The following is an 18,921-nucleotide window of genomic DNA, read 5'->3' as shown; positions in this document are numbered from 1 at the left end:
ATATTTGAACTTTCGCATGATAACTGATTCAGAATCAAATCACTCATGTATCTTATTACTCCCAGCCTAAATTGTACATGATTAACCTTAATACATCCAAATACTCCTATCGAATAATTGTAATAAATATGCAACTTAGAGCTGTCTGTTCGAGGACTCACAAGCTTTCGCTTTTTTTCGTGCGGGCGTCCGACGAGGAAGAACATTTCTTTGACGGCGGGAATGCGTTTGAGTAGTTTCGCTATCGCCGAGTAGCAGGTGACAATCTGTAATCTCATAGCGTGCATACCGGTCTGATGCGAGAAGCTGAAAAAGGAAGATTGCCAAGTGCACACATCTTTGTACGAGATACCAAGTCTTATTTTGATTCATGGATCTTATTTCAAAACAAGAACGCAAAAATCGTGCTATCTTAAAACTCTGATACCCTGATGTAAATTAATGTAAAGGATTTTGTTATAATCCTTCAAAATAGTCAAAGGTTGAGCCCCATAGATGTGTTCAAAAACGGTGACTCAAAAAACTTAATTCTGAAGCTAAATCCAAACCGTGGCATTCTAAATCACAGATTTAACATGTTACAATCCTGTTCTAAGCTTGATATTCAAATCTGAATCAAAGAATCCAAACCCATAGAATCAGTATTTAATCCTGTCCTACTCCCATTACCAGGGCTTTGGAGCAGCCGTAAATTTAAACTGCTCCAGCTCCGGCGCTTTCTTCTATCATACATTAGCTCCGGCTCCAGCTCCGGAGCCGCATTACTACTACTGCTCCGGCTCTAAAATTATCGAATGGGCCTGTCTATATCAGGGGTGGCCAACCTGCGGGCCAAATGTTTCCTGCGAGAGGGTTTTGCGTGGCCCGCGATGTAATTTCCTATTATAATTTCGAAGATGAATTGCTCAAATTGTGAACTTGCAATGCCAAACAAACATTACAAGTCTGGCTGCGACGCTTGGGATGTTGATGACTAAAATATCATTTCCGACACATTGGCAGGTCCAGGGTCCAGTCAAATATTTGGTAAATCGTCGTAGATTACAATAAACGAAAATAGTGGTGAAGTTTTTCTTCACGCTTCGCGTGTTTAATTGTCACACGATTGCTTTCTTGATAGCCTACCCCCTACTGAAAATGAAAAACGCCTAATTTACGCGATTGAGTCTAACTGTATTCGCAATTACATGAGAAAGTCTTTTCGCGTTTGCGCCCGACGGTGAAATGTAAGCACAAAATGATCGTCGCATATCATCAGAGACCTTCGATATCGATGTGGCCAGACGCCGAATTGTCGTGTCCTTGCAAACTGAGTCTAGCAGTCGGTATACTATACAGTAAACCCGCAATATACTCAAGTAATAATATTATTGACCTAGTTTATATATAAACTTTGTATATTTTACCCGCTTGGCGCGGCTAGTGGACCGCGCACTCGTTCGTCAATCGCATGTGCCCCTTTAGCCGAAAAGGTTGGCCCTTCCTGGTCTATATAGATTACTAATCTACCCATAGGTTAGTTACCTATTGTAATCTGTCAGCCGTCAGTAACATCCGATGTAGCAACGAAGACATAGGTGCCGCCGTGCCGGCTTGTCACGTCATAATGAATACTTGTCAATTGTCGATAACATCATAGTTGCACTAGAACGCACTTCACTCTATGCCATTGCTGCGCACAGCATTAAAATTCAGGCCTGTTGTTCAATTATCATAAATCAGTAGATGTGGTTGTTGCATATATACTAGCATCTTATGAAATACGTCGGAGCCGGAGCTACTCCTTAAATAACGGGCTCCAGCTCCGGCTCCGGCTGAATTTTATGTAGAGCTCCGGCTCCAGCTCCGGTGAAAATGCACGGCTCCGGGGCTCCGGGCTCCGGCTCCAAAGCCCTGCCCATTACGAATCTCGTAATCATTGAAATTGGTTCAAAAGTTGCATGAAAATTGAAAATTATCAGAAATTTCATGCCTAAGTCCACAACCAAATCAAACTTCAAAATAATCATTAATCTACATGTCAAATTCGTGCTCATCTTTGTTTCGAGTGTCTTTCATTTCTGAAGTCAACAACAAGGGTGCGGGCGCTGACAAATGACTCGGAAGACTCACTCTCTGGAGAATTGCTCTACCAGCTTGAATTTCAACTTGACAACCTCGGCTTGCTTTTGCAGCAGCAGGCCCGACGTTTCCTTTGCTCTTATGAAGGCGTTTACCATTGCATCGCGAGGTGGTATTTTCTCCAATTGTATGGAAATAAATGGTAACTTCTCCCTGAAATTGAAATTCACACTGCACGCTGTATAAAATTACAAATTATAAAGAAAATATTTAGCGATGGGTACCGTAGATATTGTGGTCAAAGTTATCCCGGATCTGAATCTAATCAAATCCAATGGAATTATAATTTCTGAATCAATCCTGATGTTTTTATGCGTTACTCATCGTTCCTCAACTGATCCTTGCTGCTAGGGCATTGACAGTCAAGTCACATATAAAGTTCGATATCTAACAAGCTGAAGTCACTTAGTACTCGAAATACTCGAATAATAAACAAAAGTTTGGTTCACAAATCACTAATTCACAAAAGAAATACATGACAAAGTCCGTCATGAAATGAGCCCTAGGCCTTAGGCAGTTATGCCAGTTAGAATCAGAAATTCAGAGCCAATATCATTTACAGATAGCCTACCAATGACTGCATACAGATTGATGTCACCATCGTTTTGGCACAGTACTGTCAGCAGAAATGTAAAAGTTGAAACGGAAAAAGATGGAGGTACCGTTTCGAAACTGGTGATCCATAAAGAAAAGTGTTTGACGGTGCATCCTCCGTAAGAGATCGTCCGAACATATGAGAAATTTTCGCATTGCCAGCGTCTTCTTGGATATTAGCAGCCTGCAATAATCAACATACCGTAATTTCCCAAGTATAGTACACCCTCATGTATAATACGCACCCTTAAAATAGCATGTAAATTCTGGGAAAAAGCCTGTACCCATGTATAGTACGCACCCTGCATTTGCAGTACACGAATAGTTGTCTTTTAGTATACTACCGTATGTCGACATGACGTTCTGTTTTGCGATGTCACTGTTCAACAATCATGACATAACCATCGCTAATCATTATGCAATTAACGGCATCGTCTCTAAACGATGGTAGATAGCAGCCAAAGCCTGCAAGGCTAGCGACGTGATAGTTTAGGCCTGCGACGCGACATCTTGCGCACGAGGCCTACTACAGATGCGATTGCCCAGGCCAGCGGTTATGTCGTGCGCACCAGGTCTTTTAGAGATGCGACTGATTACGCAAGCGATTATATCTTGCGTGCATGGCCTGTTGTATATGCGATTGTTCAGGCCTGTCTTTGACGCAATGAATTAGCGAGGATTGCCGCGCGCGTGCGTGCTCAATGACCTAATTCTGCTCGCGTACAAACGGCAAACTAACTTAGCAGGAGACCTCGTTCTGTGCTGCTCGTTAATTGGTAACACGCTTCTCGCTAATTGGCAGCGCGTAACACTGATAAAATGAATTACTGGGCACGATGGTTGAACGTGATGCGCGATTTGAAACAAACATGAAGAAAGGTGTGATTTCAAGTTTTTTATCGAGGGAGATTTTTTTCAAGCGTGTTGTTCCCATGCATAATACGCACCCCCTGTTTTAGGACAAAAAATCGTGAAAATTTTGCGCATTATGCATGGAAAATTACGGTAACTTATCTAGGACACGCATAGACAATATGATTACTAGAGCCCGTCCTATACAAGGTTTTTAGTCAATACTGATATACCAGTATCAAAATATGACATATTTCAACTAGAACAGTGGTTCCCAATGTGGCCGATTTTAATAAACATGGGGGTGAAAATAACAAAGGGGGCGATTAAGAGCGAAAACGTATGAAGAGGGAGAAAATGTTAGAACGTCCAGGTCAAGGTCGACTAGCCATAAACTATCCACAGATACCGGGATCGCCGCAAAAAGTTGCCCTTTCTTTTATAGTCAATTTACCAGTGATCAGAGTTAGGTGTATAAATTTCATGTGTTGGGGGGGGGGGGCGATAAATATATGGCGAGCTTGATAGGGGGCGATGAATAGAAAAAGGTTGGGAACCACTGAGCTGCAACCTCTAATTGGTGGAATAATTTGAAAAATCCAGCCCCTATAAATCTCATTTACTTACAATAAAACTCAACCGAGTACACATAAATATAAACCAGTGTTAATAGTAAGAAACTTGTACTCTTAGTCAAACAGGCTTATCGTGTACTAAGTGAAACACAACAATTTGCAATGCTTACAGCAAGGAACATAGGACAACAGTAATAGCCAAGGAGGGCTGTGGATAGAGCGATGAAGTCATCGAACAGGTCAATCCAGATATTTCTACAGAAACAGATATTTGGGGCGAGCTTCAATTAGTTCACTCTAGAATGGAATCCAGACACATAAAATCAAAGTCACAACAAAAATTTTACACAAATACGGCAAATAACGAAAATGAGATCAATGCAACGAGTGCCCTCACAACAACTTCAAAGAATACTTTGCACGAAAATTCTTACATCAGGCGAAGACGGTGGTACCACATCCCACAGCATGCAGGTGTCGACCAGGTTCACGGCAACCGCCAATGAATTTCTATGCGCGAGTTGACACGCGAGAGAGATGCGAATTTTATCGAGAGCATTCGGTGTGTTAATAATCTGCAAAGGCAATCAGACATTACACATTTAGTGGTCACATAAAAACTGGTTTTGCAGGCTCGAAAATTCAATAATCCCTGCTCTGAATAACGCCACGTTTATGGTAAATCGGAAAAACTTCTGAAATGTAGACTTGGTATTTGAGACACTGGAATTTCCATATAATAAATATTACACCAGTCCAAATCAGCAAATTAGGAATTGGCTTGTGACTGATAACCTTGCGAGCTGTTACAACCCGCTTTGCATTGACGGTTTACGGCCCCTATTGGTCAGCATTAGTTCAAAAAAGGTAAGATGTGAATGAAGCTAGTAATTGCCAAGTTTACGTATCAGTTCCATTGCAGTCACAGTTCCTCAAATTACAACGACTACTTCACCTCAGAGTCAAAAGCGAACAAGTATGGCACACGCGCGTCAACAAAGAACAACTATCATATGATCAGGCCGGAATACAAGATAATTCATTGCTCTATCAAGTATTCCGGACCCCAATTGTGGAACAGTATCTCGCCAGCTATCGGATAGTCGTCGGGCATGTCCGCAATCAAGTTGAAATACAAGAAATTTATTCAATTAAACAGTATATTCATATTGAAATGAACCCGAATATTTTCGGCTGACACTCGTCAGGGGTAATCGTCAGCAACTAGTAGAGAATTGGAAAGAACATTGTATATCAACAATCGTATCACAAAATATGACGTCACCAGCATGAAAGAGAGAGCGTTCAATGTACTATTTTTAGGTGGTACACGAACTCCTTTTGTTGACAGAGTTTTGGTTGGTGTATTTTGATAAAAGTTGATTCCAAGGCACACAAATGGAATTGTGAGCGACCTCGCCCTACGATTCGAAATCGGTCGTCTCGATAATTATTCGCACAAATCGGATTATCCAACAGATGTTTGCCGATGGCAGAATTAATGGCCTTTGATCGATCAGCATCAATCTTAAGTGGATGAGTTAAGGGTGAGCTTTTCACTGAGCGTGTTCTGATAAATCTGGGGACATATTGGTTTATGCGATCCTGCAGACGTCTTGACGTTCTTCCCACGTAGCCACAATCACAGTGGCACCTATATTCGTACACTACATTACTTTGTTGAAGTGCAGGAAGCATGTCTTTGCGTGTTGTCTCGTCGTGCATGTCTCTACTTCGCCTCGACCCAGGTGGGTGTCTGATTTCAAAGACTACTCCAAGTCGTTTCGTCACCTTCTTATCTTTTCATTGTATCGCAGTTTTGTGGTGTTTGGAAGTGATGAAAATATTAATAAACTGATACTGACTTACCTTCAAAAGTGAATTTCTGTCATGGAATGAAAACTTTGACAAATGAGAAGTATCCAGTTCGTGAATTGCTAGCGGTAGGAAATCGGGAGAGTATCTAAGAAAGAATGCAAGCCTGAGGTAGAACTCGAAACTCATATTAGTATAATCCACAGGTGGAGTTGAAACAAACATGCTAACAAGGGTTTAAATTTAAAAAGTTAATCGAAAATTTCGAAATTCCAAGTGAATTGCGCCACCACCTGATGACACAATAACGTCAATGGTCAGCAACCCTTAGTCCTGGTCCGCAAAAAGTCCGTAAGGGCCTAATTTTGCATAGTGGTCCAGATCACTCAAAATAATTGAAAGTTAATGTCTTTAATTGAAACATCAGTATGTGTTACCGCCTTTGCTAGTCTTACAGCGTATGGGGTTCAATCAATTCTCAACGTTGAACATTCGTGCTTTCTAAAGATCTGTCCGCGAAAATATTTCATTTTGAAAGCGGTCCGTAGAGCAAAAAAGGTTGCCGATCCCAGCTACACATGACTAATCACGAAAATTATTCTCCTTACCGATCTACGTTAGCGTCATTGGGAGAAAGAAGTGCCATCCCGACTTTTGACAGATCGGGCGTCAATTTCGCACTCGCATCCTCCATCTGGATTATTCTCAGATACATGTGACCTTCAGGAAAGTCTAAGGCTTTACACGTTCTGGTGTACAGTCTGAAAATGACACACACAAACATGTCACTCGAAATCAACGCGATACAAGCTCACAACAAAAGCCACAGGATCCCAATAAACAGCGGTACTGATATTTAGTACCAATACAGGAAAAACTCATAGCTCAAGTAAGCTACGGAAATAATGAAACAATCAAGCCAGCACATATGATTAAATTTTGAGACATTTTTAGACTGCATACATCATTGGAGTGTAACATGATCGAAATCAATTGGCAGAATAAAAGCGTAGGGTAATCGCTAGTATGGCCAAAATTATAGAGTACTGGAATCAGAATCATGAATTAGGTGTAATGATTCGAGTTCTAGCGACGTTTCTTTCAAGCACTGAAATTATACTACCCATTTCCAGTAATAATGATAGTTATATTTACTTTTTCCCATCCTGGAAGCATTGAAACCTTGATTTGGTCGTATCACAAAATCAAAAAATATTTAGATCAAGGTTTCTAATTTGCTTTGTATCCAAGTAACGTTGGGTTTCATGGTCCAAGTTACTGAGAATCTTCGGTGCACAAATGACCTAATGCCACAAGCAATCTAGTATGTACCATTGCTTGCTTCGTATGCTTAACTATGGCCCGTGGTTGAAATTTATCAGACGTCTACCGAAGGTCACCATTGTGCAACCGTGAGTCAAGCCAAGAAAGATTCACATACTCCCAAAAGCGGTCTGAATTCATACAGTCATTCACGGACCTTGCAAGTATCTCAGTTTCCCAGGCCGCGTCACGCAAACGCTGTTGTAGCACGACTCCCTCTAAAACACTCGTCCAAGAAGTTTTTGCGCGACTCTCTTTCTCGGACTTTGATTCTGTATCGCCTAACTCCGAGTTTTTCAAGGCGGACGTTATCGCATCCTCAAGCAAGATAGGGGAATCGCAATAATGTCCAGATAGCATCTGAAACAATGCAGAATTGAGTAATTGAATTGACCTGTTCTAGCACGCTTGGTTTTTGATTGAAAACTTTTTTCAATGGAGAGCAAACATTTCACAATTATGTTGGAAATAGCACTGATTAATGTCAAAATAGTATCAAGTCACCTGCTTTTGTACAACTTTCGAATAGCTGGATCCAACATCTGTCATTTCCTCCCATTCGTGAATCGCCAACTCCAGAAACGATTTCTCCACTCGCAGCGATCCTGTCAAGTCTCCCGAAGTTCGACTCTGAGAAATGTGAATTCACGGCGCGTTAGAATGAGATATTTAGGATTGAAATGGCGCAGGTCGGAGAACACACTTGAATAACTTCATCCGAAACCTCCTTCAATGCTTCCGAGAGATGTACGGCTGCCAATCCCAATGTTGGATGGAATTCAAGAAGATCCATGTTGAGCAGAGATGAGCTTAAAATGGATGACACAACTATTTAGTCTAATATATATATATATATCGACTTTTCAATTAGATAAAATAAAAAAGGGCAAAAGAAAACAGGAGACAAAAAGAACATAAGATAATCAGTTTTGGGCTCGTGTTAAGCGTCTCCAACGTGGGCGGTCGTGGGCGTCTTCAAGCGAAAGCCCGCGTTGCGCAAGATCAGTCTCCATTGTCGAGCGCCATGTTCTCCGATTCCAGCCACCTCTGCGCCATGGCTCCGTGGGAATGTGATTAATGATGGCGGCGGCTAGTCTAATGCCTATCAATAATATGGTGTTTAAATTAACTTGAAACATCTATTGACTAAAGCTCGTATACAATTGAGATACAAACTAAATCTGAGCACAAAAAATGTACAATAATGTTTGTGGTGAAGAGATGTAATTCAGATATTCGATATTTTCTACTTGCATGATTAAGACGCATCTCATTTTAAGAAGCTAGCACTGCTAGGTTAATCTGATTGTCTTTGTTGTAAAAATAAAATCTATCTCACCAGGGTAGGTTGAGCGATATCATTTGGGTTGTTTCGATAGGATAGGGCAATCCAAAAGCCTGTTCCCTCTTCAAAACAGCCTCGGTGTAAGCTCTTGTGTCTTCAATTTGAGAATTCAACACCTGCAGAAATTTCCAAGTTACATACAACAGGACACCTAACCGATTTCAACAGAGTCTTCGCCTAGTAGTTCTATATATATTTATTTAGTCATTATTTCCACATTTTTCTATCTTTTCCGTTGTCATAAATTAATCACAGAGGTGCTGCGAATGCTACCGAAACATAACATCTCAGCAAACATTTTTACATACCCTCTTGGTAAGCGTCGTTTTCAATTGAAGGCATGAGCACTCCAATTTGTACGACTCAATGAAGTAATCTTGAGTAAAGTCGAATAGTGGCTGTTTGTGGATAACATCCGTGATCACCTAAAAACAAAACTTCTTTTATATATTCGTAAAGGTTGGTATACTGCATTGGTACCAACTTGGGATATGGCACGTTTGTCTTTGGGATCGAAAATGTTTCCGTAAGCCTCCAGATAACAATCTAGCAACTGAAAAACAAGGATTGAATTTGCTGTAAACATTGCAAGTGGTTTATTAATAATAACCGGTATTCAACATAATCCTATTTGAAAAATGTCAGGATTCAATTAGTTGACGCCTGAGCAAATATATTTGACATACAGTAACTTCAGCGTGTCAACAAGTGCAAACTAACCTCTCTTTTGCTGTGAAGAAAATTCACATGGCAAGTCCAGGCGTCCAGCAAAACCGCAAACCTATCCACGCGATGATTCGCATAATGTAGGATATCAAACGTGGATCGACTGGAGTTACTTTGAGCCGAAGTTTTCTTTTGGTCTTCAAACAAGCAATTGTCGTTAACGAGATCTCGGTATAACACACCTACTTTCTCTATCATATATCATCCCACATTATTCAAATTTGCTCGAATTGAACAGAAAATCTTGGAAGTAATCCGTATTTTCATGTCATAATTCCATTGACTTGTAAATATACCTATGCATGAAAACAAGACATCAATTATATAAATGACCTATTGTAAGAATGCGTATTGACAAATAAATGTCCCGACTTGTGGTAATATGATAATATATCAGTTGTCTTTCCAGCAGCGCTGAGTATTCGCTCATATTTCGATGCGAATCCGCTCAAAATCAAGACTCTGTCCCTTATTCGGCTACAATCTCGATAAAATTGAAATTCATGACACAGACAGCAAGATTTGAGTAGCGAAAAATGTCCTGAATCGGACTTTGACTGCCCAGCCCTTGTTTCTGCAAAATTACCCAAAACTCCAACCCTAGAAAATAACAACAGACAAGGCAATTGATCAAACTATTACCGACAGGTCAAACCAATTACTTGCCATTTTTCCTGTGACGAAAAACATTTTCAGAAGTTAAAGCGCCACCTACTTTTCGGCTTACTGATGAAATGTGACGCAACGAGTAACAGTTGCTTTTCGATTTCTTCAAAGTCTTTCACAGCAAGGTCGTACATAACAAAGAGGCCCCGTTGATCCTGCACACGAATGTCACAAATCAAACACTTCTAAAGGTGGCAAGGGAATCATGCAAAAAAGAGAGAGAGAGAGAGAGAGTTGTATTTGGGCAGTTTCAGTATCATAGCGAAAATTTTCTAGTCGTTCAACTCGATTACTGGCATAATCTGATGATATACTAATAACCCGGAATCACCTGAACATGCGGCACCGATATACCAGATCCGCTCGAAGCTGTAATTTGCGTTCCCGCATCGCCGGATTCGCCGATTTTGTTGCCGTCCATTTGATAGAAATCGTCGTGGTTCGCGATCCCTCCGAATCGCATGAAGTCAAGCTCGCCGAGCTGAAGAAACATGTCATTTGTGGAGAATAGGCTTATATACCGGCTCATAATATGACATACACATAATTTGCGCATATGCATACCATGAGTGCATGATGTGCATATGACGCTGGACAAGGAAGGTGCAGAGATAGCCTTGTAAGGCTTTCTAAGTCTTGTACCACCTCTCCATGCTATCCCGGTAATGCTGAGCACCAAGCAGGGAAGTCATGGTTACCAGTGTTTCTAATCAGGTCGTTGGTCTGACCCAGCCGGGGCTTGAACCCACGACCTACCGATCAAGAAGCCTGATGGTCTACCATTACGCGATCTCAAAAAAGTGGAAAAGCGATCCCATCACTCACTCTTTTCGGGTGAACTTGTTGGAAGAGATGCTATTGCTACTCAGGTATATAGATTTTCCGCATATATTAGACTATTGCATCTGATATGAACGAATTCTCTCACAAAGTCTGGCGGTCACCAGACCAAACCCCATCGCACACACATAGTTACCCTGGTGACACAGGTAACGAAGTATTTCTATTTTTCAGGAGCACTCATGTAGGTTTTGCCTACTAGCCCTACTCAGTCGAGTGGTTCAATTTGTAGAATACTTCTACTTTAACTGGAATAGTTATTTTGAAAAACTACTAACGTATTACAACATGGATTTTGGTTAGTAGAGATTAGCCTTGGGATAAGTTTGCATCACATTTATGAGAGAAATCGTGAAGACGGCCGAGTGAAATAGCATCTTTATCGGGGTAACTGAATATAGTTTGGAAGATTCTGCCAATGTGCGTGCGGTGTTATTAGTCATTTGGCATTAGCCATGAAGATACATCTTGAAATTTCAAAAGTAGCGGCCCCTCGACAAATCAACTTTTTGAAACTACCTACTTGAGTACTTTTCAGGCCTTTTCTACTTCCACTTGAATCAGTGTTGGAAATAGTTACTTCTACATAAAATTGAGTAGAAATTTACAGTGTTTCTTCCATTTCTATGTGAGTAGCAAAACTGAATACTTTGACCACATGTGAGTAAAACTTGTCACATATACACAGCAATTCCACAAAATTAACCACAACCTGATAGCTACTCACTTTGTAGTCGAGAGGCGTGCCATTGATGTAGCTGTGATTACCGATTCCCTCCATTTTTTTCTGAGAGTGGTCGGATTTCTTGCTGCGGCTGTGACTTCTGGAACTTTGATTTCCTGAAATGTCATTGAAATTACTACCAGGACCAGCGGAGTAGATCTTGACAGCTGGGCTCTTCAAAATACCCTTTTTTTCCAAATTTCTGTGTTCTAAGTTGAACAAAAGTTACGAAATCTTCCCCTGTAAATACTCTTATTTAAATTGGAATTGGAGCTATGCTATTGGTTGGAATCGAGCCATATTTAGAGTGCAGTATTTTTAATACCTATGTCAGTGAAATTGCATTTTTAAAACAGCTCTAATGATGATGAACATGCATGCTGGTCTAGCAATTATAATGTCAATACCTGGTATCTTACCTTCCGGAACCAAAGGCTCGTCCTCCATGGACAAACCACCGTCGTAGATCGTAATCGTACGTTCGACGCTTCGAAAGTAATTCATCAACGCGAGGCACTGCCTTCTGATGTCGCGTAGTTTCAGCACACGAAGGTGCAGAAACGATAAGTAAGCGCCCTGGAATTACATTTCGAAAATGTCTAAACAAGGATTTGGTTTCCGATTCTAATTCCAAGTCGACGAAGGTTGAAAATTACAACTACTTACAACAGTTTATAGAATATGTTCGTAATTCACATTATTATGCAACAACGTTTGAGAAGCGGCACAGAAAAATCAGGTGAACCACACCGAAATTTACATTAGGCATAATATACCATTCAGTTTGTGAGAAAGCAAACCTGAGCAACATGCTGATCAATACTTGACGTTTCTTCACTCTCGTCTAAACCGAGAGATTGCATCGCATTGGAGAAATCGTAATCGTCGCTTTTGTTATACGCCCTGTAATCAATCAAAGCATTTGCCAGGGTTCACAGTACTGAGAATTGGGATCTTGTGCATATTTGTAACATTTCATTTGAGAGATTTGAAATTCGCCTGTCAGAATTCGATTAATACTGAATGGTATATTCATATTGAAAGAAACCCGAATATTTTCGGCTGACACTCGTCGGGGGTAATCGTCAGCAACTAGTAGAGAATTGGAAAGAACATTGTATATCAACAATCGTATCACAAAATATGACGTCACCAGCATGAAATTTCAAACGAGAGAGCGTTCAATGTACTATTATCAGGTGGTACACGAACTCCTTTTGTTGACAGAGTTTTGGTTGGTGTATTTTGATAAAAGTCGACTCCAAGGCACACAAATGGAAGTGTGAACGGCCCCTCCTAACGACGTGAAATAGGCCTATGTCGTTTCGATAATTATTCGAACAAATCGGATTGTCTAATAGATGTTTGCCGATGGCAGAATTATTGGCCTTTGATCTGTCAGCATCAAGCTTAAGCGGATGAGTTAAGGGTGAGCTTCTCACCGAGCCTGATGCATGTGTTCTGATAAATCTGGGGACATGCTGGTTTATGCGTTCCTGTAGACGCTTTGACGTTCTTCCTACGTAGCCACAATCACAGAGGCACTTATATTGGTACACTACATTACTTGGTGATACGATTGTTGATATACAATGTTCTTTCCAATTCTCTACTAGTTGCTGACGATTACCCCTGACGAGTGTCAGCAGAAAATATTCGGGTTCATCCCAATATGAATGTACGATTCAATTGTATATTGCAGTTCTGTACCTCCAAGAAGCTCTTCAGATTAATACTGCCGTGAATAGAATTTATGCAGTGGTACACGTCTATTATTCGAATAGATCAATTCATATTGGCCATTATTCAATGATTATCTACGATTGAATATATCAGTGCGATATTTCTTTCATTCAAGCTGATAAGAGCATTTAAAAAATAACAATGAATATGAGAAGAAAATATTCATAGAAACACTCACCCTGCTTTTTCGTTCTTCTTGCTGGCTTGCAATTCTTCACGAATTTCTGGATTTTTGTAGAAAGCTCTCCACATATCTCCAGTCCTGCGCGTTCCATTTCTGTTTCAATTTCCGTTTCAATCATCATAGGATACGACAAATCAAATTTATCAATTTCGAAACTAGAAACTCACTTGTTTGACGCCACCTGAATACTTTTAGGATGATATTGCTTCTGCGCATCCGAGCCGTTACGTTTCAGCCTTTCCACCATCAACGAATGATCTGATATCTTCAAAAAGCTGAAAACAGCATGAAAAATATCACAAAACATGAAAGACGAATAAGAGAGATGGATATTGAACTCAAAATATTTTCAGACAAGCAGACTCCAATCCAACTGCTGTGACACAAAGAAAGCTTACATTAACACTAACGTCACTCATTCAATCAGCGGAAAAGGAGCCGACAATGTCTACCAGTACCTGATGAGAGAATTTTAACACTATGAAGAATTCTCTTTACCTATTACATTGCAGGAGAAGTTCGTCAAGCCGACCACACTGAGAAATGCATTTGATTTGCCTTTCCTGCGTTGCGTTTTTTCGCGGATGAATCACAATAGCTTCGGTCCAGTTGCATGGTTTCAACAAGCAATGCGTGGGCGCATCGATCCCCCAATGCTCGTTACCTAAAAAAAGCGCACACGGCATTAAAAACAGGTTAGAACATCATTTAATAGAGTGAGATGTCTGAAATGGAGCTATACATTTGAAACATACTTTCCACGAGTGGCAGCAATAACAGTCAATTTTGTTCGATTGATGACATTTGTAACGTTTTATGCCAATTGTGTGGGAGCAAACAAAAACCTGCTTCAGTGTATGACTTCAAAAATATCATAATGCAAAACAGTGCATAGATTGAGATGGACAGCGATACTAACTGCAATCCAGGCCTTGACCTTTGTGAAGCATATACCAAGCAAACAGGTCCAATTAATTTAGGTATATAAAACGCAAAATTCGTCGTAAGTTAGGCTATTCAACCTTGGTTGACAAAAAGACTTACAAATCTCACCATATCACAAAAGATATTGGGATCAGCAAGAGATTTTACATATCTTTGTCCCAGTACACAGTTCAGCTCAGTTCAGTTTATTAAGAATTTTCATCAATTCAAAACACCTTAAAACTGCGGTACAATGAAAAAATAGGAAAGTGTCGAAACGACTTGGGCGAAGTAAAGAGGAGGCATGCACACTGACTGAAAAGTAATAAAAGATCATACAAAAAGAAAAGCGACAAAACGAGGCAGCATGTGATGGAAGGCGAGATCGATATGTCAGGTCGTGGGCCGGTAAACTTGAAGGCAGACTAGTATTGATTCAGTAGAAACTGCTTGTATTTTGACTTGAATGTGGACATTAGGACTGTTCAAAAAAAACTTTTTCTTCAGATTTCACTGCCTACGTGATAAAATGCAGCACACCAAATTTGGCTCAATTCCAACTTGTAGAAGCGAAGTTCTTGCAGTAGAAAGCTTTGTATTTATTATATAAAACCTAAATTTAAAAAAAATTGAAATTTTCTGCCGACCCCACAAAATTGTTAGGCTGTCTGTAGAGACAATGCACACCATATTTGGCTCAATTCCCACCATTTGAAGTTATTGCAGTAGAAAAATTTGGATTTGAATAAAACAGTATTTAAGGTGACTAACTCTTCCATTATTTATTATAAAATCATGCAATTGGAAATTTTTCCACTGCAATAACCTCGCTTCTAGTGGTTGGAATTGAGCCGAATTCGGTGTGGCTCATCTCTACTGATAGCCTAACAATTTTATGGGGTAGACAAAAAAATTTGAAATTTTATTTTCAATTTTTTAAATAATAAATTCAAAACTTTCTACTGCAAGAACTTCTTTTCTACAAGTTGGAATTGAGCCAAATTTGGTGCGCAGCGTTTTTTTTAGCCAACCTAACAATTGTATTACGTAGCCAGTGAAATCTGAAGAAAAGCTTTTTTGATCAGCCCTAGTGGACATGGTTCGATGACTGTCGGATAGCCGGCGAAATACTGTTCCACAAATCAGGTCCGGCATGTTTGATAGCGCGATGATCTTTCCTGTTGACCATATGCCAATTGGACGATCAAAGTAATCAATCCCCGAAATGTTAAAGAATCTCACAATATTTTCCATTCCGAAATCATTTCAAGCAACGAACAATCAAAACACCCATGCATCTTCCAATCGCATTAAGAAAATTTCGACGAAACGCTCACCGTCAGGAACAGCGTCGTAGTAATAAAACGTCATGCACTCCTCCTGCAGATTGAAGAGCCGTTTAAATTGCCTTATTATCGATCCAAAGAGCTCCATTTCGTCAGCCGAGCTTGACAACTCGCTTTTTATCTCAATTTCATATTCTCTCGCCAGTATCTCCAAATGACCTCGAAAATCGGCCAGATCAAGCGTTTGCAACGGTATCGAAGAAGTCAGCTCGTCGGACACGAATCCTTGAACGGCGTATATTTAGAGACCAATGTGATATCGCAGCGAAAAAATACACACCGTGAAAATCCAGTTCAGATTTTCTCGAAACCCTGGCGACATCATCAGTATAGTCTTTTCCAATCGTGCTGCGTCCTGAAGACTGAAAATTACATTTCTCATCTCAAATTATACTCACAGACGTATGATATATCACCGTAAGAATACTATAGGAAGGTGCTACCACGCTGGTCACTTGTTATTAATGATGGTTTATCTTAACAGAACACCATTTGACAGGTTTATGAAATTAAGCGTATTACGTTACCAACATGATAAGGAATATTTACTTTGATTTAAATACTTGAAAACTCTGTGGTCTGCTATTACCGCCAGATAACGTTAATTTTAATGACGAATTAACAGCATGTGCAGCATCACAATCTTCCAAATAGAATTTTACCGCTCCCAAGTCAGGTCAATCAATTACATGTGTATAAAGGTTCATACAAGAAAATATCATCCGATCTGCTAATTTCATCACCAAAAGCAACATTTCACTGAATGTTAAACCCATACTTGCGACTGACCATAATTGATATTAAAATTGGAGATTAACAATACAAAATATTAAAAACTTTAGAATTCTAGGAAACCGACAAGATAGCGTAATGGTGGAGCGTCCGGCTTCTTGATCGGTAGGCCGTGGGTTCGATCCCCGGACGGGTCAGACCAAAGACACTATTAGTAACACTGGTATCCATGGTGTCCTCGATTGGCGCTCAGCATGACCGGGATATTATGGAGGGGTGATGCAAGACTTAGAAAACCTTACAAGCCTTATGTACCTTCCTTTTCCAGCGGAATATGCACATCAGAGTTGGATCAATTGTAATTTGTAATTGAGCTGAATGTAGTTAATTACGTTTTTCATGTAATTGTAATTGAAGCATTTTTATTTGGTGTAGTTATAATTGTTATTTGATAAAAATTTTGCCTAATTACAATTTCAATTAGAGTACGCTGTTATAGAGACCTGACAAGCACACCATAAAATAATCAGGCCTATTTACACAGGTGTGCTATGCGTGCCTCGTTAACTAGATAATTCAGCCATGCTAAACTATTTCCCATACTTCAGTAGCAACAGAAAACTTGGTAAATTACAATATAGTCTAAATCTTGATATTTCAAAAATGGATGAACACTGAACAGCCAATAAACTCTTCCGAAACCTGTGCTGAACCATTTCCTACGCTTGCTACTTTAGCCAAGGATTATATGGGACTAACAGCACAGCCCCCTCAGAAAGAATCTTTTCAATCGCGGGTAACTTTTATACGGCAAGAAGAAATTTACTGGGGCCAGAAACTTTTCGCACTAATGTTCATCAAATGCAATCCAACAGTTTTTGAGCAAGTAAAAATGTAAATGCGAACCAAAATTTTGTAATTTGTAGTCATCAGGAGCTTCTTTCCTTTTGCTTTCTTTTTAATTTTACACACCTTATCACAATCATCTTTATCGCTGACGCCGTACAAATTACATTTCATTTGCCTTACTCAGCTTTGTGTATTGGTTTGATTACATTTCATTGCGTATCTTGTAGCCTATTCGTTGTTAGTTATCGGACAATTCTGAGGGTATACATTACAAATGTCAAAAAATTTGCTGAATTACTATGGAATGAGTCTATCTGTATTCCTTTCAGTAAAGCAGTTACCAATTCCACTAAATACTCGAGAACACAAATCTAATCACTCACCTTGCCGGTAGATGGATTCCCAAGAATGTTACGATGGATTACAGGAACCCATTGCAAAATCCGAATATAACTCATGGGCTTTCTTATCGAACATGAGCTGGTCACAAGCCAACGCAAATATATCGCAATGTCCTCACTTTTAACACTGAATATAAAAGAAACACTTCTGAAATGATAATTAACAAACTTCTACAGTTCCATTACTTGCACAAATAGATCAATCGTACATAGAAAAAATGCTACACATTACCCATGCGTAAGACATACGTTTGTCAATTCTGCACCACGATTGAATAGTTTATATCTTTAAGCATGAGTTTTCACCATTCAATGTAATTATTGGATTATATAAACAATGTACAACAGAGCATCAGCCTAAAATCTTTGTTCTAGATTTTATCGCCAAAACTGTCATAAAGGGCGACTTCACGATTACTTATTAGGCCTACCGTATTATTATTGATACTGCTCAAAAACATATTCACTAAGCAATGCAATATGACAAAATGGGGAATAATTTTATCATTAACTATTATATCTTACCATGCCATCGACGTTGTCTGTTTCCGTATAAACTCGTCATAACATTTTGACAACCTCAGAGCTCTCTGCTTGCAATCATCATATTCCTGATTTATGCTCTCAAGTCTTTTTTTGAAAACTTTGTAGTTTTTTTCGATGACGGCTGTGTGCTGGCAAAATCGTCTCCACCGCAGTAAGTGTGAGTGTTTGCATTGTACTAAACACTGCGCGCGTTTCACAAAAAACTGAAATGTAACTTATGTATTAGAAATGCGTGTAATTGAATACTATCTCTGCTGCCTGCCAAAATAATGTGATATCATGAAGAAACGCTTGGAGATACAGAACTGCATTACACAATTGACCGATATATTCGTATTGGAATAGACCTGAATATTTTCGGCTGACACTTGTCAAGGGTAATAATCAGCAAGTAGTACAAAATTGAAAAAAACTTTGTATATCAACAATTTTATCACCGAATATGACATCACCAGCATAGATATTCGAGTGATCCAGGCGAGCAGATATTAAGCTGAATGTACTAATTTTAGATTACACACAATCTCCTTTTGTTGGCACAAACTGGGTTGGCAGATGTTGATATAAGATGAATCCCAGGTAAATACCTCAAAGAATGAAAGGAGTATCATGGAA

The 18,921-nt window shown here is 39.6% G+C and overlaps 1 protein-coding gene across 1 annotated transcript in view; it reads right to left on the bottom strand.

Annotated features, from left to right (window-relative positions):
• The window catches only part of LOC145457371 (uncharacterized), a 34,770-nt gene that overhangs the window by 15,127 nt on the left and 722 nt on the right, over positions 1 to 18,921 (bottom strand). Inside the window, exons 3-27 of the mRNA XM_080335570.1 lie at positions 18,286 to 18,509; positions 17,743 to 17,887; positions 16,059 to 16,140; positions 15,770 to 16,003; positions 14,007 to 14,172; positions 13,676 to 13,783; positions 13,503 to 13,601; positions 12,382 to 12,484; positions 12,001 to 12,157; positions 11,585 to 11,697; positions 10,349 to 10,498; positions 10,067 to 10,172; positions 9,346 to 9,488; positions 9,110 to 9,178; positions 8,934 to 9,050; positions 8,620 to 8,741; positions 7,984 to 8,089; positions 7,785 to 7,910; positions 7,438 to 7,640; positions 6,566 to 6,718; positions 6,012 to 6,105; positions 4,577 to 4,717; positions 2,784 to 2,899; positions 2,113 to 2,274; positions 162 to 306 (exon numbers count right to left, since the gene is read on the bottom strand). Of these exons, the coding sequence (XP_080191696.1) occupies positions 162 to 306; positions 2,113 to 2,274; positions 2,784 to 2,899; positions 4,577 to 4,717; positions 6,012 to 6,105; positions 6,566 to 6,718; positions 7,438 to 7,640; positions 7,785 to 7,910; positions 7,984 to 8,089; positions 8,620 to 8,741; positions 8,934 to 9,050; positions 9,110 to 9,178; positions 9,346 to 9,488; positions 10,067 to 10,172; positions 10,349 to 10,498; positions 11,585 to 11,697; positions 12,001 to 12,157; positions 12,382 to 12,484; positions 13,503 to 13,601; positions 13,676 to 13,783; positions 14,007 to 14,172; positions 15,770 to 16,003; positions 16,059 to 16,140; positions 17,743 to 17,887; positions 18,286 to 18,509 (3,384 nt within the window). The remainder of the gene's footprint in view (positions 1 to 161; positions 307 to 2,112; positions 2,275 to 2,783; positions 2,900 to 4,576; positions 4,718 to 6,011; positions 6,106 to 6,565; positions 6,719 to 7,437; positions 7,641 to 7,784; positions 7,911 to 7,983; positions 8,090 to 8,619; positions 8,742 to 8,933; positions 9,051 to 9,109; positions 9,179 to 9,345; positions 9,489 to 10,066; positions 10,173 to 10,348; positions 10,499 to 11,584; positions 11,698 to 12,000; positions 12,158 to 12,381; positions 12,485 to 13,502; positions 13,602 to 13,675; positions 13,784 to 14,006; positions 14,173 to 15,769; positions 16,004 to 16,058; positions 16,141 to 17,742; positions 17,888 to 18,285; positions 18,510 to 18,921) is intronic.

The sequence above is a fragment of the Botryllus schlosseri genome, chromosome 15 (genome assembly GCF_051294905.1).
Source record: "Botryllus schlosseri isolate E-star chromosome 15, Bs_hap1, whole genome shotgun sequence".
Lineage (NCBI taxonomy): Eukaryota > Metazoa > Chordata > Ascidiacea > Stolidobranchia > Styelidae > Botryllus > Botryllus schlosseri.
The sequence above is the reverse complement of the archived record's forward strand: the minus strand, read 5'-3'. Positions and strand labels throughout refer to the sequence as shown.